Source organism: Microtus oregoni, unplaced genomic scaffold (genome assembly GCF_018167655.1).
Source record: "Microtus oregoni isolate MIOR12 unplaced genomic scaffold, Mior012 000004F_ref0000308, whole genome shotgun sequence".
In the NCBI taxonomy this organism is placed as follows: Eukaryota; Metazoa; Chordata; class Mammalia; order Rodentia; family Cricetidae; genus Microtus; species Microtus oregoni.
Genome location: NW_024543063.1, coordinates 11,807,128 through 11,833,360, shown reverse-complemented (window position 1 = coordinate 11,833,360; position 26,233 = coordinate 11,807,128). Strand labels below are relative to the sequence as shown.

Genomic DNA, 26,233 nt, shown 5'->3' with positions numbered 1-26,233 from the left:
CACAGCTACATAGTTGCAATGACAGTGAGCATCTTGCATACTTTGTGAACTCAGGAAGTTACTGCCAGTGAAATCCTAAGAACAAAGGCTGGACATAACAGCCACTCAGGGAATAGCAGATATTTTCAAAAGCTACCTCATGCTTGAAAACGCCTTTCAGGATAGTGACATGCTATTGTCTGTCACTCTCAGCCTCTGTGGTCGCTGGGCACTGCCTTTGTTTTCTGTATGCACAGATCTTTAAGACTTGGGTCTATAGACCACTAAGGGATGCTTGAGGACTAGGATGACTACTTTCAAGTAACCATTCCGACAAGAGCAACTCCCCATACTCTCAACAGCCTCTGCCTCTGTCTCCTCAGCCTGCCTCTTTACCCAGGATGTTCACTATGATAAAGGGCGTTGAGGAGGTTCTTCTCCAACACTTCATTCAGACAAAGCAGGACATTGCCTATGCCATCAACAAGCCTTTCCCCTTCTTCGAAGCCCTCCAAGACCACTACTTCATCACTAAAAAAAATGTACAAGGTGAGGCCTGTGGACCCTCCACAAGGCAGTCCAATCCCCACTAAGTATGCTCAACTATTGAGATCTAGGCCTATAACCCCCCAGAGTTTCTCTGTGTAGCCTTAGCTGTCCTAGACCTCACTTTGTAGACCGGCTGGCCTCAATAGAAAACATTTGAGATCTGACTGTTTGTCTCCTAGGAGTAAAGGCAAGTGTCATCAAGCCTGGCTTCTTTTTTTTTTAATTACAATCATGTATTTGCTTGTGGGTGGAGGTGGGCACATGCATGGTGTGGGGGTTGAAGGACAACTTGTAGACTCTGTTCTTCCCTTCCATGATATGGATCCTGGGGATCAAACGCCTGTCCTCAGGCTCGATGGCCAATACCTTCACCCACTTAGCCAGCCTCAGCAGTCCAAAGTAGCTTTCTTACAGTATAGAAAACCACAAATATAGACTTCTCAGCTCAATGAAGAACCATTCAAACTAATTCATCCTTGTTCTACTCATTGAAGGATTCTATAGATGCCTGTCAGGATCTGGTTCCTGTATCCAGAGTGGTGTTCAATGTTCTCACCAGTCTGGAGCGAACTTTCCATCTGTCACTGCTACTGATATTGTTCAGCCAAGACAACCTACGTGAATACCCCAGCCTAGGGGCAATATTCAGAAGCTTCGAAAATGGTAAGGTGGTTTCTCCAATATCATTTCCAAGTGCAGTGTTACGATACTAAAAGCCTGGGTTTGTTTCCAGTGTGAAATATGCATACCAATGCTTGTTCTTCCTGTGAAAAGGCAAACCACACTCACTCACGAAAGCAGCTGGAGGGGGCAGCCTTTGCTGCCTTGATCTCGGTTGTCCCAAGGTGAATTTTTATAGGACACAGATGTTTTTGTTGCAGCTACTCAGTGAATTGTTGTTCGGGTATACGTTTGTTTGTGACAGGGTCTCATGATGTAGTCCTTCTGCCTTGGCCTTCTTTGCTAGTGCTGGTGTTACTGGTGTGAGCCCACCACACCAGTCTTGAAAATGTCAGGTCCTGGGCCATCTCCAGGGAGTACCTGAGATGACAGAAATGCCAGAGGTCAGATGTGGAAGAAAGACAGGGAGCTCTAGAGACGGAGAGGGGGGAAACGGGTTCAATGTGCATCTCTCTGAGACAGGTCGGTTTCACCGCACAATTTGCATGATCATCTTTTGAGTCCTTAAAGCAACCTGTGACATCATTGTTAACTGCTCTTGACAGACAAGGGAAGTTTGACGGGAACTCCCACAGTCATTTGTTTTAGAAGTAGGACTGGGAACGCCTATATGGATTTGCCAATACAGAGGCCAAGATAGTAACCACTATGGCAACAGAGCCAGCAGGAAAGCAGCTTGTAAGGCTGGAGGAGAGAGAGAGCTCACAAAGATGAGGGAGACAGACACAGACGGAAAGACAGAGTAGGAGAAAGAACAGAGCATGAGGTGTGATGGAACAGGAAGAGATGGGACGTTCATCAGAGCCCGAGATAATTTAGCTTACAATGAGGGAAAGGATTTGGGAGGGCTCGGCCCTCTCATAGGTGAAGCCTGTAGCAAGGCAGTGTGTCACAGCAGGAATGTGTGACAAAGTAGCTCACTGTGTACTCTGAAAATGAAGAGAGACTTGGATTCCATAATCCCCTTCAAGGGATGCTCCAGGGACCAAACAGGGCCACTCAGCCCCACCTCTTCAAGTACCACTCTTTCCCTGCAGTGCAGTGATTCTTAGCCTGACTTCCTAAAGCTGCCATCTTTCAATACAGCTCCTTATGTTGTGGAGACCCTAAGCCATAAAGTTATTTTCATTACTCCTTTATAACCATAATTTTGCAACTGTTATGAACCATAATGTAAATATCTGATAAGCAGGATATCTGATATTCAATCCCTTTGAAAATATCGTTTGAGCCCCTAAGGGGTTGAGAACCATGTCTGTAGTGTCACCCTGGGATCCAGACCCTTAACACCAAAGTTTTGAGGGGACATTTGACATACAAACTTTAATAGCTGGAAAATAAAGGAACAGAGAGAGGGGCAGAAAACAGGTTTGACAAGTTGAGGTGGGAGTAAGAGGATCACCAGGCAGTAAAACCACTGGAGACTGGAGAGAACATACCCAGCAGAGTCCAACACAATCACACTGCATTTTGACACTGTCGTCGCTGGGTCACTATTGATGACTCTTCACCATCTAAAGGGCTCCTCCCTAGAGGAGAGGTGACTCCTTAAGCTAAGAGTACAGTGGAGGGTAGGCTTCACCTTGAAACCAGAGCAGCTGCCCAGGCATCTGGCCCCAGCGAAGCCTGAGGAACACGAGCTTCCAGTATATGCTGAGCCCCTCCTAGACCTGACCGGGCTCATCTCCCTGCCAGTGTAGCTCTGTGATTTTGTTCTGAACCTTGTTGGTGTCCATGACTTTTGCCATTCATCGGTCAAGGCATCTTTATTTCTGAAATAAATGATGTAGAACAGTCTTAAGAGAAACCAGCCCAAATCTATTAAAGGGAACAGTGTGTGTGAAACCAAAGGCCTGGTGTTGGAATGGAAAGGAAGGTCATAGGTCAGTCCCACTGAGTAGCCAGGTCATAGGGTGCAATAGGACCTGCAGGAATGGGCAGAAACCAGAAGATCAAGGTCTCAATACACTCTGCTAAGGAGACCTTGTTTTATTTACTACTCCAGGGAGATATATTTATCTATTCAAATAGGGACTTTTATTAATATTGCACAATTAAAATTGTATGTTAATATTTTACACAATTGACTAAGGTCTATAAAACTAGAATTATAGGAAATGAAAGCCCTGGGTACAAAATATCCAATTTTGTGTTTCAAAACCCAGTTTTGCTTAACTTTCTTCTATTTATTTATTTACTTTTGCTGTCATTTTTCAAAACCTTTTCCATACATTTGGTCACATCCTCTCCCTTCCCTCAAGTGCTCTCAGCTTCTCCCATTCTACCCACCCCACTTCATAGTCTTTCTCTCTCTCTCTCTCTCTCTCTCTCTCTCTCTCTCTCTCTCTCTCTTTCTCTCTCTCTCTCTCTCTTAGAAAACTCAAGCCCAGTATAGGCCTTTAAGCACAGAACTTGGCATGCAGAGGCAGGTCGATTTCTGCCGGTTTGAAACCAGCTTCGTCTACTGAATGAGTTCCAGGGCAGCCAGGGTTGTTACATAGAGGAAGTCCTATGTTAGAAAAAAACAAAAACCAAACAAATAACCCTCCAAAAACCTCAAACCCAAATCAGAACAAAACACAAACAAATACCCCGCCAAAAAAAAACCCCTCAAACCCAAATAAGAACAAAAGACAAAAAGCACAAATAAAACTGAAAAAAGAAAAAGAAAAAAAATGGAGTCCATCTTGTACTAGCCAACGATTCGTCAGCATGGGGGCTTGACCTGGAGTGTTATTGATTATCCAGCGTCAATCCATTGAAGAAAACTGATTTTCCCTTCTCCTTCATGTATTAATTGCATATACCTTCTTGGTTAGGAGTGGAACTTTGTGCCCACTTCCCATTCTCAGTGCTCAGATGTTTGTCTGGTTTGGACTTGGTCTTGGGCATGTTGACACATGTTGAACTCTGTGAGGTCAGTATGCACCAGTCCCTCTGTGTGCAAAGGAAGCTGTTTCCATGGACTCATCTACCACCTCTGCTCATTGCACCTCCTCTTTAGCACAGATCCCTGAGCTTTGAGGGGGGACATAACAGATATCCCATTTAGAACTAGTACTCCAAAGTTGAGGAAATGCTGCCATGAGATCAGGTAAAAGGCATTTTCTCATTTAGTGATCAATAGGGGAGGGTCCAGCCCACGGTGGGTGGTGCCATCCCTATGCTGATGTTCGTAGAGTCTATAATATTTATAAAACAAGGATTCATTAAAATGGTTTACAGGCTGTAGTTAGCTAGTCCAACAATGGCTGTCCACTGATGGAATGTTCAATAATACAGTAGTTGTTCAATCAAGGAGGATGGGTATCTCAGCTTGTCTTCAGTATACTCAGAAATCCAAAAGAAGTAAGCTCTAATGCCAGTTCTTGCCCGCAAAAACAAGCATGCAAAGAGAGCTAGCTTTCTTTTATATGTCCTTTATATAAACTGCCAGAAGAAGGTGTGTCCCAGATTAGAGGTGGGGCTTACCACCTAAAAAGATCTAGATTTAAGATGGGGCTTTCTACCTCAAATAATTTAATTAAGAAAATTCCCTCACAGGTGTACCCAGCCACTTGGGTTTTAGGTAATTCCAGATGTGGTCAAGTTCTTAGCCCAAAATAGCTATCATGATGAGCATAACAAAACATTATTAGTAGTGATTGTGTTGCTATGCTCATTTAGAAAATTAATGTAGTAGGTTTTACTTGAGGTCCATGACCTATCTATTCTTAGATATTTGGACATATTAACACTGTCAAATGTGGGTTCAATCTCATAAAACTGGCAGCCCTTACATCCAATTGAAAGGTAGTTGGTCACCCCCATAAAGTTTGTGCCACTATTGCACTAGTGAGTACAGCAGGTCACAGTATTGTAATTCACTATTGTAGCTCACAGCATTCCTAGCTGTGTGAGACTGATGATGACTTTTCACCTCTGGTAGTGTGCATAGGACCTTCTCCAGCACTAAGAATGCTAGTCCATGGTGGTGAAGCTTCTAGTTGGACACTAGCGTGATTTCTTCCTGCAAGATGGCATAAGTGTGGTGCATTCATCAACAGGTTCTTATTAGCAGGTTATGGAGAGTAACCAATAGCACTGGCAATGATCTGTAATGTTTGGGGCAAGGGAACTTCTGGTACTCCTTTGGCCAATGACTCATAAAGATGTGCCTGGAACTACGCATTTTATTTGGTAGCATATGATATCTTATCAGGTCATTGTCTCCTCTGTTATATGATGAGTTCGTTTACATTTCACTTACATTTGTATACATTTGAGGGAGTTTCTGCAGTAGTAGGTTTCTATATGGTCAGCCCAATTTTTTGTGATATAGCAGAGACTAAATAGCACTGAGTGTCCAAATGAAATAAAAGCCAAAAGCAGCCACAGAATGGACATGGGTGGTGATGAACCTGTTCTGTGCACATGAGGAAAATCAGTAACTCTGCCTCCTGTGCTGTGGGAAAAGATGCACTAGGCAATCCCATCTGCCATATAACTTCCAGGGTCTTGATGTGTGTTCCTCTGCTAATTCCAGTTGTTACTGCCTATGAAGAGAATAAGAGAAGTCCACAGACCCTACCCCCACCACAACCATCTCCACCAAACCATCTGTCCTCTTCACCAAGAGTCGGTGATCCGCAAGCAGGCTCACTGCAAATCAATGAGATCCGGCATGAGCATCCCAGTCCTTCTCACCCAGCTGTGCCTCCCCCTGGCTTCGTCCAGGAAGGAAAGACTACTCCAGGCAAGAAACATCTGGGGGGAATGTGGGTATACTTTTCAAGGCTACTTCCTGCTGATTGGGGGTGCTAATAATCTTATGGGGACCTAAAGAAAATTTAGAATTATGATCAAGTCCTGACTTGAGTATCTGGTGAGGCTTGATTATCTCAGGCAGCAGTCTTGAATCAGTTCTGGATGTAGAACTCAGACATCTGGGCCATCCACTCCTATCAGATTTCTCAGGGGGTCTTTTTTTGATCAAACCTGATTTTACTTGACTCAGAATGAATCCACAACCTCTCATTTCCTGTGGCAACAAAAGTAAAATCTCTTCTCCAAAGTAACATACATTTTGAGTTTAATTTTGAAGTCAAGGTATTTTCAAAATACCTATCTTGGATTAATTCAGCAGCATTTAATAAATAGTAAATATCTATTAGCAGCTGTTGCTCCTTCCTCAGCATTCAGACACTTCAAAGAGAGCATAATAACATACAGTATCATGACTCTGTGTGCTTTCCATCTTTGAGTGGCTTCATATTAAACTCTTATTTCTTTTATTTTTATTTTGAATTTTTGGCTTTTTGAGACAGGGTTTCTCTGTGTATCTTTGTCCTGAAACTCACTCTGTAGATCAGGCTGTCCTTGAACTCACAGAAATCCACACGTCTCTGCCTCCCAAGTGCTGGCATTAAAGTTGTGTTCCAGGACATCTTGAACTCACAGAGATTTGTCTGCCTCTGCCTCCCAAGTGTTGGGATTAAAGGTGTGTGCCATCACACCCAACTACTCTTTTTTCCTTTTCCTTTTAAAGACTTTATCCTTCTTTTTTTCTTTCCAAAGTCTACATATATTTTTAAACACACTGTAAATTGTTTAGACCCCTTTTTTTTTTGCCTAAAACTATCTTTATTGTATCTCTTTTTCTGTCATGTGAGTCTTTAATTTGCTAAGTGATATGTCTAAGATTAAAGCTGTGGCTTTGATGGCTGGATCCAGCCCATTCCTCATCTTTCTGAGATTCTAGCCTCATGACAGAGGCACTGGCCAGAGCCATGTTTATTGTTACAACTCTATGGTGTTTCAAGGTCCGTGTAGCTGCCAATTACCCAGGTCTGTCTGTTTTCTCACTTCCAGGAAAGTCCAAGGATGATACTTTAGATTTTCTCTCTCCTACACTTCCTGTGACCTGTGGGAAGGCCAAAGGAATTTTGTTCAAGCAGAAAATGAGGCAAGGTAAGTGCCCACTGTTTTGATTCTCTGGTTTCTGGAGAGCGCTAAATGGGAAAATAGTGCCCTGTTCACAGCTCATCAGGAAGCAAAACCAAAAAGGCCTCCCTGGAAGGCGTTTTCAGAGTTTTCCATAGGTGTACCTAGAAACCAATGAGTCATCTCAGGCCCCTGTGATTATGCCCCACCCCTTCAATATCTTGGAGGGTTTATGGAGTCCTGAATCTGAAAGAGGAACCCAGATTTCCCCACCTCTGCTTCTACCCCTGAAAAAAAAGACATGGGAAGGAGGAGAATCACAATGGGGAGGCTCAGAGGCTTGTGGTAAATTCACAGAGAAGCCAGGTTGATCCTGTAAAGGTCTTTTTTTTTTTTTTTTTTTTTTTTTTTTTTTTTTTTTTTTTTTTTACAGGATCCTCATGAAAATGCATTCAGAATGAATCAGGGGATTGGCTCACTCCAAAAGAATTTTTAAGGGAAGGGAAAAGGTCCAAGTCAAAAGACTGGAAGAGGGATATAAGGTGCAAGCAGAAGACACTGAGATTCCTGGAGCAGGTATGCTAATGGCCAAGGGTGGTGGATTCGAGTCCTGGAAGGAGTGGAAATCCAATAGCAAAAATGTGTACTAGGCAGCATGGCTTACAAAGATCTGGGTGTTCAAACAGAAAATGTTGTTAAGTGAAAAAGTCAGAGGTGTAGGTGCCCGTGAAGACCTTACACATAAGCAAATGGACAGAGAATTTTAAGGCAGGCCAAGTTTTTTTGTGATCAGAGATTTAAGAATCTTAGCCTAGGCAAATGGATAGATCTAGAAAGCATTATACTGAGTGAGGTAACCCAGACTCAGAAAGACAAACAAAATATTCACTCATTCATAAATGGTTTTTAGACACAAACCAAAGAAAAACCAGACTGCAATTCACAACAGCAGAGAACCTAAATAAAAATGAAGACCTAATCTATATGGAAAGTCGAAAAAGACAAGATCTACTGAGTAAATTGGGAGCAAGGGAGAGAGTAGAAGAGAAGGGGGAGGAAGGCAGAGGAGCAGAGAAAAATATATAGCTCAATGAACACAATTTAAAAAAAGAAAAAATGTGAGGTGACAAAAGTTAAAAAATTAGCCTAGTGGGTTTGGGTAAGAAGTTAGGTTGAAACCAGAGCCAGCCAAAGAAACCCATCCTGCCCTGAACCCAGAGCCCATTAAAGAAACACAGTTAGGCCCTTTTACCGTACATTAACTGCACGCAAAGAATTCCCTGTGTCCCCAGTCTAGTAAGCCTTTACAGAAGGCACAGTTCATGCACCCCTTTAAGACATTTTGAGCCACCTCAGTTGTGGCAGTGACCCCACCAAGGCACCTCTGAGCACTCTCTAACCTGTAATACCTGCAGAAGGCTTGAATTGCTGTGATTCCTGGACAGAGTCTCCCAATAATACTCAAACTCTTATCACATATGGGGGCGCTAGTGAGAACAATGGGTAAAGGCACTTTCTGTGCAAGCCTTGCAACCTGATTCAATCCCCAGCACCCACGTAAGTATTGAAGGAGAGAATGGAATGCACAGAGTTGTCCTCTGACCTCCAGGTGTGCACTGTGGCACAAGTTCACACCACAATAAAGCTTTTTGCTCTAAATAAACTTCAGACATTACAGGGATGGATGTGTAAGGATTGTACCTGAAGGAGAAGAATGGAAAGAGAGATTGGGAGAGAAATGAGACAGGAGAGCTTGGGTCTTGGGTTTAAGTAAAGGGGAAAATTATTTTATCACTAAGGGGAATTTAAAAGAAGAAGCAGTTTGGCCCTAACCCTTAGGAGAAGAAGCTCATTTCTCTCCCCACTCTGTGGGTTTCATACCTAGTCTGATATCTAAGTGTGGGTATTTTCTAAAATGGGGGAACCTCAGTGTACCCTCAAAAGAGCAGCTTCCCTGATAGTCTCTCTCGTCAACATTTTCTCTTTCAGAATGGACCTCTCTGAATTTCCAACAGGAACTTCAAGAAGAGCATGACTAGCAGATGAAATCCTGATACATGCTCAGCTGCTGTGTCACATACAGAGGCCTCTGAACTTTGCCTCCAAGCTCCCTCGTGTTCCTGCTCCGAGGCCCTTCCTGTTTGGGCAAGGCAATCCATCACAGCTGGTCCAACACTGGGGTACTGGCTCACAATACCCTTGTTCACAGGTGATTTGCAATGGAAAAGGACATGCATCTTGGATATTATAGACAAAGCTGCTGGTGTCTGTGTGTCTTAGAAAATGATGTTGATATTAGGATGAGTGCAAACTAAAGATGCAGAAATAGAAGGATTTAATGCAAGGAGCAAATATGCTCAGTGCTACACGCTTATTGCTTGTAGTACCTGGGTCAAGTGTGGTGCTCCAAATGAGCTTTGTCTGCAGTGCCTCCCTCCCACTCCAGGGCAAATGGTAATCACCTGTCAGCTGCACCAACTGTCTCCAGGTTAGAGTTCTTCACTTTGGTGTTATCTGCGAGCTCCTTTCAGATGAGACCTTCCAGAGGCGATGCTGTGTCTCCTTCTAGCCCAGGATACAGGCCTGACCCTTGGCTAATTTCATTTAAAGTTTAAAGAAAAGGTCCCCAGTGCCACTTATAATAGAAACTGTTCTTCTTCCGTGCTGATTGAAAGACACTGGGGGCTGGAGAGATGGCTCAGAGGTAAAGAACACTGGCTACTCTTACAGAGGTCCTGAGTTCAATTCCAGCAACCTCATGGTGGCTCACAACCATCCCTTAATAAGATCTGGTGTACTCTTCTGCACTTCAGGATACATTCAGGATGAGCCCTGTATACATAAAAAAAAAATCTCTTTTTTAAAAAAGGATGCTTATTGTGAGGTTGCTACCAAATTCCACTGATACTATAAAATATGTTGTTACAGGTCCTGGGTAAACTTTTAAAACACATACATATAGAATTCCATAGGCATTGCTGTGGTCTTATTGTTCCCTACCAAGACCTATGCTGAGATTAAATCTCTATCATGAGTTAGTAAGAGAAATGCTTAATCCACTTATGCTATGTTGAGAACAACCTGTGGGTTGTGACCCCTTTAAAGGTCAAATGACCCTTTCTTGGGGTTTATCTAAAACCCTCGGAAACATCAGATATTTACATTCATAACAGTGTCAAAATTACAGTTATGAAGTAGCAATGAAATTAATTTTATGGTTGGGAGTCACCATAACATGGGAAACTGTATTGCAGGGTCACAGCATTAGGAAGGCTGAGAAATACCGACTTATGGTACTTGGAGGTAACTACAGATGAGGTTGTGAAGGTGGGGGTCCTCATCTGTTAGGACTGTGCCTGTATAAGAAGAAGAGAGCAGGCCAGGTTGGTACCCCATCCATTAGTCCCGCACTTAGGGAGCTGCAGGAGCTGACTTAGACCCTAATTAGTAAGTGTAAACAAACAACTAGACACCTGCAAAGAATCAATTAAGAGAACAAAGTAATTTCCTGATGTGGTGAGCATCTGTGGAGGAAATCAAGAGTCTGATAAGGAGAGAGGGAATGGGGAAAATCTAATTAGTGACACAAAGACCATCTCCTGGATACTTCCAGAACACGAGGAAGAGCACAAGGTAATGGTTACATCTGAGAAAGTGACATGCCCAGGGAAGATGTGGGCACTTAGTGACCTGTGGACCAAGGGTCTGGGTGGGTGTGAAAGGTGAAGGTGGCCGAAGAAGTCACAGGCAGATCAAGAACAGCAGGAACTGTATCACACCCAAAAAAGCACAAGCATAGCCCATGTAATCGATGGGGCAGTGAGCAGCAGTGACAGTGTGTGAGGGATCTGGCTCTGGCCTTTCTCTGTGCCATCCAACATGCCTTAGCGGTGGCTGACCACTGGGGGAAAGAGAGTCACTTTTCTTCCGCGTGTGGCTACTAGTAGGTTGTCCTTGTTCAAGTAGATGGCCCCACAGACACAAACTCATGGGTAGCACTAACTGGACTCAGTAAAATGTATGCTTTAAAAAGTAAAAGACCAGTTTATGGATTGAGAGAGTGATGTGTTGGGGAGGTCTGGGTTGGTTTCTAAAAGCTACCTAGGGAACAGGAGAGCTCACATCTTTGGCAACTCCAACTCCATGATCCTACACTGTCCTCTGGCCTCCCAGGTTCCTGCATGTATGTGTGTATGAAAGCATGCACACAAGCACACATGCACAGAAGGGAAATCAAAGGCAACAAAGTAACCCCCCACCCCAGGATGAAGACTGGCACAACCCTTTAAAGACCCCTAATGAGCCTGAACCAGGATCTTTGAAAAGACTTCACTGGGAGTTCTGTGTCACCCTGTCTAATATTTTCCAAATGTATTTGACCCCCAAGAGCCCCCACCCAGGGCACCCATGAGGACTCTGTGGTTTTAGATTTGAACCAAGGCTAGACCACAGAAGAGAGACCCCCTCTGTACCTCCTGTGGAGGCACCGATAGTCACTTTCCAGCCAAATACAATCAGAGCAGCAGGCTTGACCCAGACTGTCCCAGGGATTGGGGAGAGAGCAAGGGAGGAGGGGAACAATGCAAGTTAATGCAGGGTATGTGTCTGTGTGTGCGTGCCACACACTCATGTGCACCAGGCTGAAAAAGGCCACCCTGATGCCTCACTAAACCCTAATACATGCTAATGGGGAGGGTACTGTTTAATGAAAATGTCATACTGTATTTTCTGAAACCCCTCCAAAAAATCTAGCACAGAATTCCTGGACATCCTAGGAATATGGCAGTAAGGACTTCCTTTATCCTTTTACAAAACTGTACCAGGAAATACCATTCCCCCACCACCAAAATAAATAACTATTAAAGCAGGAAGAATTAGTACACCAGACAGATGTAAATAAAGTTGAAATGTTTGTTCTAAGCCACATATACCCAAGCTTACAGGAAAATGATTAAAATTGGTAATTTATATCTAAATGATCTATATAAAAGCTTATTAAAATCATGTATTCATTATTCAGACAAGAGGCTAGACTTTTAGAACAGCAGGAAAGAGCAAAGGGAATTGAGATTTCCCTAGATCAAATTCTAGGTGAAGGACTTTTTTCCGATCCTCTGAAACAAGCTAATTATGATGAACACACCTTATCCATATATACTACAGCAGCCTTAAAGGCTTGGGATGGGGTTCAAGACCCAGGACAGAGAATGGAATCATATATCAGAGTTAAACAGGGTCAGAGAGAACCCTTTAGTGACTTTTTACAAAGACTAACTAAAGCTGTACAAATAGGGGTATCTGACCCAGAAGCAAGACGTATAATTATTGAGTCTTTGGCTTATGAGACTGCCAATGTGGAGTGCAAAAGGATCTTGGGGCCTTTAAAGATCAGATCAGTGCCCTTGGATGAATGAGTCTTGCATACTCTGAATGTTGATACATTTGACTATGGCACTGAAGCATGGGTAGAAGAAGCAATTTCCAATGGTAAAAGAAGGCATCAAGAGATACCAAATGTTTTAATTGTGGCAAAATGGGACATATGAAAAGGAATTGTAGACAACGGATTTCCAGGAATACTAATAATGCCTCTTCTAGAAATAACAAAAATAGAAGGACTCAGCCTTCAGGTTTATGTAGGAGATGTGGGAAAGGCAGACATTGGATGAATGAGTGTAAGTCAACAAGAGATAGACAAGGCAACCTGTTACAATTGGGAAATGCAATGGGGGGCCTCTCGCAGGTCCCCATGTCGGATGTGGTCCAGTCATTTCTGGTTACTGCAGAGAACGTGCCTCGTCAGGAAAATTAGAAAGCCCCATGCCTGCTGTTACAATCAATAATGCCCTGAAGGATGAGTTACGTGTATAATGGCAGACTTCTATAAGTGATCAAAGACCAAAGCTAAGAGTGTGTGTAAATGGCATTTTTATTACTGGCCTACTGGACACAGGTGTGGATGTAAGTATCATTACTCCAGAATCTTGGCATCTGTATTGGCCTCTTCAGGACATAAATGTTCAGTTCCTGGGAATTGGAACCCTATCTCAAGTAAGGCAAAGCACGAGATGGGTTGAATGCATAGGGCTAGAAGGGCAACTAGGAAAACTAAGACCATATGTAGCCAATATTGCAGTGAATTTATGGGGCCGTGACTTATTACAGCAATGGAATACCCAAATTAACATTCCTGCTGCTTCTAGAGCCTATATTTCTGAGGAAAATATTAAAAGATATTACAGACGGTGGAAACCGGCCATTTGAACTGTACAAGAACACAAAGCAATTGATGCCCCTTCAGAGATACCAACAGCCCTGCCTCTGAAATGGTTGACTGAGAAACCAATATGGACAAAGCAATGGCCTTTAGCTGAGGAAGAGTTACAGGCTTTAGAACAGCTGGTACAAGAGCAATTAGATGCTCGACATATAGAAGAATCTACCAGCCCTTGGAATTCTCCTGTATTTGTGGTTAAGAAAAAGTCTGGTAAACGAAGAATGGTGACAGATCTCAGGACTATCAACAAGGTTATTCAACCTATGGGCCCTCTGCAATCTGGAATTCCATTGCCCTCTTTATTACCAAAAGGATGGCCTCTCATAGCTATTGATTTAAAAGATTGTTTCTTCACTATACCTTTACAAGAAAAAGATAGAGAAAAGTTTGCCTTCACAGTGCCTACTTATAATAATTCTCAACCTTTGAGGAGATACCAGTGGGCCCTCCTCACCCAGGGCATGTTAAACAGCCCCACCCTGTGTCAATATTTTGTAAATCAACCATTGGAAATAATATGCAAGCAATTTCCCAAGTCTATAATTTATCACTACATGGATGATATTCTGTTATCTGATCCAAACATGGATACCGTGGAAAGACTGTTTGAAGAAATAAAGATAGTTTTACCTAAATGGGGATTGCAGATTGCTCCTGAAAAGATTCAGAGAGGAGATTCTGTTAATTATTTAGGCTATAAAATAGGTTTGCAAAAAATTAAGACACAAAAGGCACAAATTAGGAGAGATCAGCTACGGACTCTTAATGACTTCCAAAGACTGTTAGGAAACATTTTCAGCCTACGATCAGCTGTTGGGATAACACCTGATCTAATAATTCATTTGAACAAAACATTGGATGGTGATAAAGACTTGAACAGTCCCAGAGAATTAACAGCTAAAGCAATAAAAGAACTGACAATGATTGAGGAAAAATTTCAAGAGGCACATGTGGACAGGGTGAATCCAGAGCTCAGTTGTATTCTCGTCATATTATCTTCCAAAATTTCTCCTACAGTATTTTAATGCAGAGAGATGATATTATCTTGGAATGGATCTTTTTACCACATAAACCAAGTAAGAAACTAAAGACTTATGTGGAAAAAGTCTCTGAATTAATTATAAAAGGCAAATTGAGACTTCATCAACTAGCAGGCATAGACCCAGCAGAAATTATAGTGCCTTTCACTGCTGATGAACTAAAAAAGTTATGGGAAGATAATGAACCATGGCAAAGATCATGTGCTAATTTTTTTTGGGAGAAATTAATAACAACTATCCAAAAAGCAAGAGGTTTAACTTTATAAAGAGAACTTCTTGGATTTTTCCTCGAATTGTCCATGATGCTCCAATAATCGGAGCCCATACATTTTATACTGATGCTAATAAATCAGGGAAGGCAGGTTACAAATCAGAAGACTCGAGTAAGGTGGAACAAATTCCTTTTGATTCTGTCCAGAAGGCAGAATTATATGCCATTCTTATGGTGCTAAGGGATTTTAAAGAACCTCTTAATATAGTTACTGACTCACAATACGCAGAAAGAGTTATCTTACATATTGAAACTGCTGAATTTATACCTGATGATACAGAACTAACCTCATTGTTTATCCAGGTACAAGATACAATCAGGAACAGGCTTTGCCCTATGTATATAACACACATCCAATCCCATATGGGTCTACCAGGTCCTCTAGCACAGGGTAATGCAGAAATTGATCAATTGTTGATTGGTAGTGTGTTGCAGGCCTCTGAATTTCATAAAAAACATCATGTCAATAGCAAAGGCTTGAAGAAAAAGTTTTCTATTACATGGCAACAAGCTAAGGAGATTGTAAAGAAATGCCCTACTTGCTCTTTCTATAACCAAACACCACTGCCTGCAGGGGCTAATCCAAAGGGCACTCAAAGGAATGAAATCTGGCAGATGGATGTGTTCCACTTTGCAGAATTTGGCAAATTAAAATATGTACACCACACCATTGACATTTATTCAGGTTTTCAATGGGCAACTGCTTTAAGTTCAGAAAAAGCTGATTCAGTAATCACTCATTTATTAGAAGTTATGGCCATCATGGGTATACCTACACAAATAAAGATGGATAATGGTCCAACTTATGTCTCTAGGAAAATGAAATGGTTTTTTGCTTATTAAAATATTAAGCATGTTACAGGTATACCATACAATCCTACAGGTCAAGCAGTCATAGAAAGATCAAATCGGACTATAAAGGATATGTTGAACAAACAGAAAAGGGTGGAAAACACCCCCAGAAATAGGTTACATAATGCTTTATTAACCTTGAATTTTCTCAACGCTAATGAGAAGGGGTCAACGGCTGCAGAAAGACATTGGATAATGGAAAAATCTGCTGAATTAAATCAACCAGTTTATTTCAAGGATGTGCTGACCTCGCAATGGAAGCCAGGAGATGTGTTATGTTGGGGAAGGGGTTTTGGTCTTGTCTCCACAGGAGAGGAAAAATTGTGCATACCATCTGATGGAAGAAGGTCATTGGTTAAATAAAGAAATTTCCTTGGCCCTGATAGGACAGAAAATTAGGTAGGTGGAGTAAACAGAACAGAATGCTGGGAGGAAGAGGAAGTGAGGTAAGACGCCATGCTTCTGCTGTCCGGGGCAGACGCGATGAAGCAAGCCGCCAGGTCAGACATGCTGAATCTTTCCTGGTAAGACTGGTGCTACACAGATTATTAGAGATGGGTTGATCAGGATATGAGAATTAGCCAGTAAGGGCTAGAGCTAATGGGCCAGTGTTTAAAAGAATACAGTTTGTGTGTAGTTATTTTGGGGCATAAGCTAGCCAGGTGGCCGGGAGCAGGGCGGCAGGAATGCAGCCCACAGCTCCCTTCAACAACCATCAAAATTAATAAAGGTTCAGTTTGAAGAGGAGAAGCCCCACTGGAAAAGAAAAATAACAATTAATTCACAAGGATGATGACCATACTGATGGTAAGAAGAAAATATTGGTTGGGGGCAGGGTTCTTTTCTTGTCTCCACAGGAAAGCACTCATCTTCAAAGAATTTAAGGGACCCTGGATATTTAAATACTGATGGATGGACACTAGTTATGACCCAATATGGATCAACATGAAATCCGAATAGGTTTTAGTACGTATAAACTATATATATATATAACTAAATCTGTAGAGCTGGTTTTGGAGTTGGACTATGGCTCAGTCCCTCTTCAATTCCAAGCCTGTTGATAAGAGATATCTCAGAGTTTCTGTCTCAGGTCAGGAGCCATGATATGGGACAGAATAAGAATAATAATATACTTGATAAACTTTCTTTGCTTTTCTTCATATCTGTGTCTGTCTTTATATGTCTGTATATGTCCTTGTAGTTAATGTTTAAATTTCCCATAACAAACAACAAATTTTCCTACAGTAATCTTTGAAGTTTCCAGGATGAAGATGGGGCCCAACAACATCCACTCCACCTGGTTACTATGATATCATGATTTTGATAGCACTAAAATTAGACCTGTTTTTTGGTACCAACTGTATAAGACAGTTTCAAATGGTGCACATTTTTGACAACACTCTGGCCAGACCTCCTCAAAACACTCAGAGGCTAGTTACAATTTTCTTAGACCAAATATTAATCTGGGAATTTTACCATCATTTGCTTTCACAAGACCCCCTAAGAAGAGCCTCGCCTCCATGTCAGCTGGAAGCAATCTTAGAGGACGACGTCCCCTCTCCCAACAGAGTTTGCCCTCAGGTTTAGGGACATCATTTAGTGGTTGGTATAGGGTTGAGGGGATGGGGAAGGTATTTTATGGGATTAGGGGTGCTTATTTGAAAAAAAAAGGGATTAACTGGTTTGATGGGATGATTGGTATTTGTGAATTATTGTTTTTAGAAAATTATATTGGTGTTGATTCTTGTATATTAATATATTGAATATTGAATATGAGTATGCTTCTACCTCTATTCATTGTATGAGAGTATGTTTATAGCTCTGCTTATATTTACCATATTGCAATGTACATTTCTACCTCTGATATGACATTGTTTACATTTGGAGATCATTGTCCTCATAATTTGCATAGTTGTTTATTCTCTTAGTCCTCAAGTTAGATAGAAATCGAGAATTATAAATCAATAGTCATATATGTTTGTCATATTTATAGTTAGGATAATCAGGTTCTTTAGATAAATAGAGACTATATTTAGTATAGATAGTATAATCTTCAACCTCTCTGAAGAGCTGTAGAAAATGGCCTTTAATCTAACCTAGAATTTCGTGCCTACGAGACACAATCACTCCTGGCAACACCGCTCTGCTCCTGAGAGAACGTTGAGCACCAAAGTCACTCCACTGGGAGCTTGTCCTCTTCTTGGCACAACTGGCCTTTGAGCAAAAGAAAAGCTCATACCTTGACTACTGACAAAGATACAAAATATCCCTAAGTGGATGAAACAGGATTGTCTTATCTTGTCAAGACAGGGTAGAATAGTTCTAAAAAAATTCCTTGCCTTTGATAATGGTATGTCAGTTATGTTAGGCCTTAGCCAAAGTTGGTTGACTCAACATTGCAAACGAGACTTTGGGTGATTGCCCAGGTAGCCAGTTGTCTCTGTAATTTGTTGCACATTTTGGAAGTTTCTCATTTGTACTTTCTGGTTGCTTAAGTAATATTACTTGCCTTCTCAGATCTTTGATGGAGTTGAAGATTAGATAATCGTAGTTACCCTCTACATTATTTAGACTCCTTGAAATAGAATGTTTAGTAAAACTTTTGTTATATGTTTCTTGCTTAATATTGTTTGTCATTTGTAATTTTATATTTATTATTTGTTCCTATTGTATATAGTTGTATTTGGTTTGGTTCTGTCTTATTTAGACAAAAGGGGGAGATGAAGGGGAAGCCCCAGACAATCACCTTGTTTGTAGGGCGGGTACCCTTTAGGCCAATATTTACCTATAAATCTGGCAGGTGTGCTCCCCACCTCCCCTCTTGGTTCCGGCACTTGGTTCCTGCTCCTGCTCTGGCGACTAGGCTCCTTTCCTGATGGTTGGTGCTTTGTGAGTCTTAACCCCAAAATAAATGCCCCTTTAAATACTAACTGGTGTGGGATTGTTTTGCTCATCACTCCCCATTGTGATTCTCCTCCTTTCCACGTCAAGAGGGGATTTTTTTTCAGGGGTAGAAGCAGAGGTGGGGAAATCTGGGTTCCTCTTTCAGATTCAGGACTCCATAAATCCTCCAAGATATTGAAGGGGTGGGGCATAATCACAGGGGCCTGAGATGACTCATGTGGTTTCTAGGTACACCTATGGAAAACTCTGAAAATGCCTTCCAGGGAGGCCTTTTTGTTTTTGCTTCCTGATGAGCTGTGAACAGGGCCCTATCTTCCCATTTAGCGCTCTCCAGAAACCAGAGAATCAAAACAGTGGGCACTTACCTTGCCCTCATTTTCTGTTTGAACAAAATTCCTTTGGCCTTCCCACAGGTCACAGGAAGTGTAGGAGAGAGAAAATCTAAAGTATCATCCTTGGACATTCCTGGAAGTGAGAAAATAGACAGACCTGGATAAGTGAGGAGGCCAGCACTGAAAGACAATGTCCACTGTCATTACCTGCTATCACTTTACACTTTATAGGGTTCCCAGCAGACCTGGTCAGAGGCAGAATCTTGGCTTTGCAGTTTCCTAGAAAGCCCACTGAGATTGCAATGGTGTTTGTTATCCAGTCTGAGTGGGGGATTTGCATCTGTCAGATCTTGATGTGAGTGAGAGGCAGAGCTACAGGTAACCCTGAATTACTATTATAAACCCTGGGGGAAGGGTGTTGCAGATTATCCCAGTGTGGGGATCTTTCAAGGTTCTCTGTCTCCATGGAAACATCTTTGCTAATTTCCTGTGGTAAGTATAGCTCTAAAGAAGACAGATGTCCTGAACATGCTTGCAACAGATGAAGGGGCAGTGTGGGGGGTTAGGGTGCTGCAAGGAGCAAGCTAACATGAAGGGTCAGGCCACAAACCATCACTCTCTCTATCTCACCTGTGGCAGGTACCCTTTGTACCTCGAATGTGATGGGCCTTTGGTTTTGAGCATATCTAAAGCCACATACTCTACCCCTAACGGTAGTTTCCTGGTGAATTCTCAGTGGCGCTGAGTTTGGCTTAGCCACATTTGCCCATTTCAGCAAAAGGCCTTTACTGATGAAACCTGGAAGGCCTTTCTGGGGCTCTTCAGCATCTGCCAGCCCCATTCTAAAGGAGCTGCAGCAGCTGGTTAAGACCCTCATTAGTGTGAGCTAACAACCAGGAGCCTTCAGCGATTAAAGATAACAACCATTTCCTGAAGTAAAGAACTTCTGTGGAGGAAGCCTGACAGGGAAGGTGAGCAGTGGAAAGGTGGAAAAACAATTAGTGACCCCAAGACCAGCTTCTGAATACTTCCAGAACACAGGGAGAAACAGAGTAATGGTTACACCTGAGAAGATGACACACCCAGAGAAGATCTGCAAACTTTCTGACCTGTGGTCCAAGGTGAGTGTTTGCTCGGGAGCATCACCTCAGCTCCCTAATACCCCTTTGTATAAAAAGTCTGGATTGTTTGCCTGGGGCTTCACCCCAGCTCCTGGCATAAGATCCTTCCCCTGGGAGTTGCCTCAGTCCAACTCCGCCTCTGAGAAAGCCTGCCAAGTGGTGACCCCTCCCCAGGGAAGGTCAAGACCTCTCCCATGTGTTATTTAAACTGCCCCCCAGAGAATGAACACATGGTCTTGGGATTTTGTGTGGTCTCCCCTTCCCTCTCTTCTCTGCTCCATGCTTTCTGGGGGCCACCTGGGAGCACTCCATTAAACCACGGTATCTTTTAATTTGCTTTGATTTGATCTGATTGGGATTATTTGAGTCAGCAGAAAGGTTCATCTAAGAGAAAATACTTAATATTTGGAGCTCCCTCTGGTAGGGAGAGTGCCTATCCTCTTCCCTCTCCTCCCCTCTCCAAGCTTTCCTGGAGGCACCCGGGAACACTCCATTAAACATGGGCATCTTTAATTTGGTCTGATTGGGATTATTTTGTGGGTGGAGAGGTTCATCTAAGAGAAAATATCTAATATGGGATGGGAGTGGAGTGGCAGCATAAGTCACAGGCAGAGCAAGAAGATCAAGAATCACATCCTTCATCCTCCTAAGGCCAAGGCAAAGACAGCCCATTTAACAGATGGGGCCGAGGCTCTGAGGTAAGAAGTTTGCACAGCACTGACAGTGTGTGAGGTCTGACCGTGGGATATAGATGTATCATCCAGCATGCCTCAGCAGGAGCAGCTGGCAGGTGATGGGGTGCATGTCGCTACCAGTAGGCTGCCCATGCTCCAGTGACTGGCCTCACACCCAGCACTAACTGAACCCTGTTTAGGAAGATGGGAGAGGGATGTGTGGGACTGGAAGTGGGGAAAGCTGTAGAGGCGAATAGAAGATGGGCAAGATCAAAGCATATTCTATACATGATGACATCTTAAAAGAGTAAATAAAAATATTATTTTTGAAAAGCCAAAATGGCTCAGTAGTACTCCTAATGTCACAAGCACCTAGGCCAACTCAGAAGTTGCAGTCTAGAGCAGAAGCTAAGCTGAGGGACAGTGGTCAGCACCGGTCTGGGTTCCTGCTTCCTCAAGTGTTTCATAAAAAAAGAGTAAGAGGTGTTTGGGATTGTTCACTGTGCTTTTTCATGGTGAAGAACAAAGTCTTCAGAAGTACCCTGGTGGATTTTTAGTTCATCTAAGTGTTTTCCCTTATAACTGAGTCCAATCATGAAGATCAAAGGACAACATGAAGGGCAAGTACTTTGTCTCATCCAGGCCTCTGCATAAGGTCTCAGAGGAATAGCCCACTGAGTGTCCATTACAAGAATGTTCCAGCAGAGGGCAGCATAACCCAGATATAAGCTTTTTGTTTATGCAGACAGGGTTTCTGTCCTCAAACTAGTTTTACAGACCAGGCTTGCCTCGAACTCAGAAATTCCTCTGCCTCTGCTTCCCCAAGTGCAAGGATTAAAGGTAAGTTCCACTACTACCTGGCTCATTTTTATACTGTTATATTACCAAACAACTTACTTCACTTTAAGTAAAGTTTTTAAAATTATTGGTTTTAGCTATGAATAATGTACAAATAGGTAGACATAAACATAGACACAGATTTTTGGAAGTTCTTAGTTATCTTTAAGGTTGTAAAATCTAAAGGGTGGAGACCCTCTCTCTGCCTTAGGTCTCAGCTGAGATGACCTGAGGATATAACCTTATGACCTCTGGCTATGTTCCTTTAACAAAAACTCCTCAGCCACAGTAGACCATTGCCTCTCTTTGCCCCTCTCACTCCTATCCTCATTCTTTCTCTCTCCTAATATTGAATCCATGAATCTCCCCACCCCTGTGCCAGCTCTAAGGGACCCTGCCATCCTGAGCCTTTCCAATGGCAGGTCCCACCATAGCCTTACCCTGTGCTTTGGATATCTGAGCATGTCCAGTCCTTGCCTTCTGAGACCTGGTCACCATCTTCAAGTTCCTGGTTGAGTCATTCTTCCTCTGAGTCCTCTGATCCACCACTTTGGGCTTCTTCTGGACTCCTTGTCCAGGTGAGGCCACCCCTGGGCTAAGAGAGACTCATGAATGGATGTCCCAGTGGAACTTCCCTTCTTTCACAGACTTCTTTCCACCTTCCACCCTCCCTTTCAGATCTCCATGCCTCACTTTTCTTTTTCTGTTTTTTTTTTCTGATGTGCACCATGCTTTCTCCCCTAATTATGTTCTCCATATGTTCTCCCCCCAGGGAGTTCTCAGAAGAATTAACTAGATGAATATGGGAGGGTTATTGGTGGGTTGGGGCATTGCTTTCTGTTTCATGTTTGTAAGACTCCTGAACCATGAGGTAGTACCATCAGAGCCAAAAGGCAAAGCCCCGGGATTCTTCAGGTGGGGAGGGAGAGCCTTGCATGTAGCACACATGTGCAGAACAGACAACATTTAAAGAGAGAGATACTTCTCATGGCCAAAGCACACAGACATACAGGAGGGACAGGCACAGTGCCTGCCATGAAGGCAGCTCCCAGGAGTGCCAGTGAGGGTGTGGCTGAGAGTCAGAGGCTCTGCTGGTGGACCAGTGAGGAGAGGGAGAGCATAGTGCTTTTCATTGCTAGGACTTAGGACGTGGAAATCACAGGACAGCTACAGCCCACTGACAAAGGGCTCCTCTCCAGAGCTCTTCTGGCACTTGTCCCATGAGCTGCCTGTGGTGGTTTCAAAGAAAATGGCCCCTAAAGGGAATAGCATTATTAGGAGGTGTGGCTTTGTTGGAGTAGGAGTGGCTTTGTTGGAGAAAGTATGTGATTGTGGGGGTGGGCTTTGAGGTCTCATATATGCTCAAACTATGTCTAGTGTCTCAGACCACTTCCTGCTGCCTGCAGGTCAAAATATAGGACTCCCAGCTACTTCTCCATCACCATGTCTGCCTGCAAACCACCATATTGCACCATGATGACAATGGGCTAAACCTCTGAAAATGTTAGCCACCCAATTAAATGTGTTTTCTTTATAAGAGTTGTTGTGCTCATGGTGTTTCTTCACAGCCAAGAAACTCTAAGCCATGGACCCTCACGGCTAGGACGCAGGCTCTTTTACATTTTATTTCACAGAATGAAGTTGTTAATTCTCCCTTTACTTTGGAAGGATGGTGCCATCATGAACATAAAAAGGAAACCAATCACTCTTCATCCTTCACCTTGGACCACTGCCACCCACCAGCATAACAGAGTTCACTGGTTACTCAGTGACAAAACTGGTCCCGTGAAATTTAAAACCAGATCACCACACTATCCAGAGATCGCTGTGTGCCTTCTCATTGAGTTGAGAGCAAACTCTATTCCTTCTCCACCAGATTTTTGGTCCCTCAGGAGCCTCCTCTAGCCTCCCTTGCCTCCTAACCTCACCTTGTGTGGGTCTTTTCTTCTGCCGTTTTTGTAGGTGTTGACCAGATGCCTCCTTTCCTTTTTTTTTTTTTTGCTAAGAAGAAAGAATACAGTCTTTTATAGTCACCAATATAGACCTATCAATCTTTTCTATTTAGAAAAATTATATAATATTTTTCTTCATTAATTGTGTGTGTACATGTGTATGTGCATATGTATTTATGTGTATGTATGTATGCTTGTGTGTATGTGTGTGTACAAGTGTATGTGTGTATATATGTGTATCTGCATGCATGTGTATGTGTGTGCCTTAACCTTGAGACAGCTCTCCAAGATCACCCCTAACCTGTCAATCTTTTCTATTTAGAAAAATTAAATAATATTTTTGTTCATTAATTGTGTGTATATATGTGTATGTGCATGTGTATTTATGTATATGTATGTATGCATGTGTGTATGTGTGTGTACATGCGTATGTGTGTATATATGTGTATCTGCATGCGTGTGTATGTGTGTGCCTTAACCTTGAGACAACTCTCCAAGCTCACCCCTAACCTGTCAATCTTTTCTATTTAGAAAAATTAAATAATATTTTTGTTCGTTAATTGTGAGTTATATGTGTATGTGAATGTGTATTTGTATGTATGTGTTCTTGTGTGTGCATATGTATGTATGCTTGTGTGTATGTGTGTGTACATGTGTATGTGTGTGTATGTGTATCTTCATGCATGTGTATGTGTGTGCCTTAATCTTGAGACAGCTGTCCAAGCTCACCCGTAACCTTTTAAAGAATCAGCTGGGAAGGAGAGATCAGAGGTTGAACATGAAAGAACAAACGTCAAGGACTGCAGTGGGACCATAGTCTTTTATCCTGTCACTCCAATTATTTTTAATAAAATGCTGATTGCCAGTTAATAATTAATGTAGGCTTCTGTGTATTTCTTTGGGACTGATGGCTGCAGAACTGGGTGGATCAGAAATATCAGTCAACAAATGGTACCCAACGTGTGGACAATAAAACCTGAGAAAGCTTGGGAAGTAATTCTAGACAGAAGAGAATAGAATTAAGCATGGCTTATTGATAGTAACATTTTCTCAGTTGGGCTCTGTTTGCTGGAGGCAAATTTGTCTCATTTAAGAGAGGCTTCCTGACTCAGCTTAAGCTAGAAAAACTTTGCAGCCCTTTTAAGATGCTCTACCACAAAACACTTAAATGGTATTTATGAATAGCTTACAGCATGCTTCTTGGTAGCTGCATGGACCTTGAAACATCATAGATTCATGGCAATAAACATGGCTCTGGCCAGTGCCAGTGTAATGAGGCTAAAATCTCAGAAAGCTAAGGAATGGGCTGGATCCAGCCAAAGCCAAGGCTTTAATCCTAGACATATCACTTAGCAAATTTGGGACTCACATGACAGAAAAAGAGATACAGTAAAGACAGTTTCAGGCAAAAATGTCTCTAAACAATTAACAGTGTGTTAAAAAAAATATGTAGAATTTGGAAAGAAAAAATAAAGGATAAAGTCTTTAGAAGAAAAAAGAAAAAAAAACGAGTACTTGGGTGTGGTGGCACACACCTTTAATCCCAGCACTTGGGAGGCAGAGATGTGTGGATTTCTGTGAGTTCAAGGACAGCCTGATCTACAGAGTGAGTTTTAGGACAAAAACACACAAAGAAACCCTGTATCAAAAAGCCAAAAATTCCAGATAAAAATAAAAGAAATAAGAGTTTAAAATGAAGCCAAATAAAGATGGAAAACACACAGAGTCTTGATACTGTATGTTATTATGCTCTCTTTGAATTGTCTGAATACTGAGGAAGGAGCAACAGCAGCTAATAGATATTTGCTTAAAAATGCTGCTGAATTATACCAAGATAGGTATTTTGTTTTTTTTTAATATTTATTTATTATGGATACAATATTCTGTTTACATATATGGCTGCAGGCTAGAAGAGGACACCAGACCTCATTACAGATGGTTGTGAGTCACCATGTGGTTGCTGGGAATCGAACTCGGGTCCTTTAGAAGAGCACGCAATGCTCTTAACCGCTGAGCCATCTCTCCAGCCCCACAAGATAGGTATTTTGAAAATACCTTGACTTCAAAATTGAACTCAAAATGTATGTTACTTTGGAGAAGAGATTTTGTTTTTGTTGCCACAGGAAATGAGAGGTTATAGATTCATTCTGGGTTAAGTAAAATCAGGTTTGATAAAAAAGACCCCCTGAGAAATCTCTGATAGGAGTGGATGGCCCAGATGTCTGAGTTCTACATCCAGAACTGATTCAAGACTGCTGCCTGAGATAATCAATCCTCTCAGGATACTCCAGTCAGGACTTGATCATAATTCTAAATTTTCTTTAGGTCACCATAAGATTATCAGCACCCCCAATTTGCAGGAAGTAGCCTTGAAAACTATACCCACATTCCCCCCAAATGCTTCTTGCCTGGATTGGTCCTTCCTTCCTGAACGAAGCCAGGGGGAGGCACAGCTGGGTGAGAAGGACTGGGATGCTCATCCAGAATCTCAGTGATTTGCAGTGAGCCTGCATGCGGCTCACTGACTCTTGATGAAGAGGACAGATGACTTTGTGGAGATGGTTGTGGTGGGGGTAGGGTCTGCATACTTCTCTTATTCTCTTCATAGGCAGTAACAACTGGAATTAGCAAAGGAACACACATCATGACCCTGGAAGTTATCTGGCAGATGGGATTGCCTAGTGCATCTTTTCCCACAGCACAGGAGGCAGAGTTACTGATTTTCCCCAGGTGCACAGAATGGGTTCATCACCACCCATGTCCATTTTGTGGCTGCTTTGGGCTTTTATTTTATTTGGACAATCAGTGCTATTTAGTCTCTGCTATATCACCAAAAATTGGG

The 26,233-nt window shown here is 42.3% G+C and overlaps 1 protein-coding gene across 1 annotated transcript; it reads left to right on the top strand.

Moving 5' to 3' along the window:
• The first annotated feature begins 380 nt into the window (after positions 1 to 380).
• Positions 381 to 9,170, top strand: LOC121446924 (sp110 nuclear body protein-like). Its single transcript, XM_041649826.1, is given in 6 exon segments — positions 381 to 521; positions 1,023 to 1,191; positions 5,735 to 5,970; positions 7,011 to 7,158; positions 7,565 to 7,707; positions 9,147 to 9,170. Coding segments are annotated over 6 exon segments (861 nt in total).
• Positions 9,171 to 26,233: the final 17,063 nt, after the last annotated feature.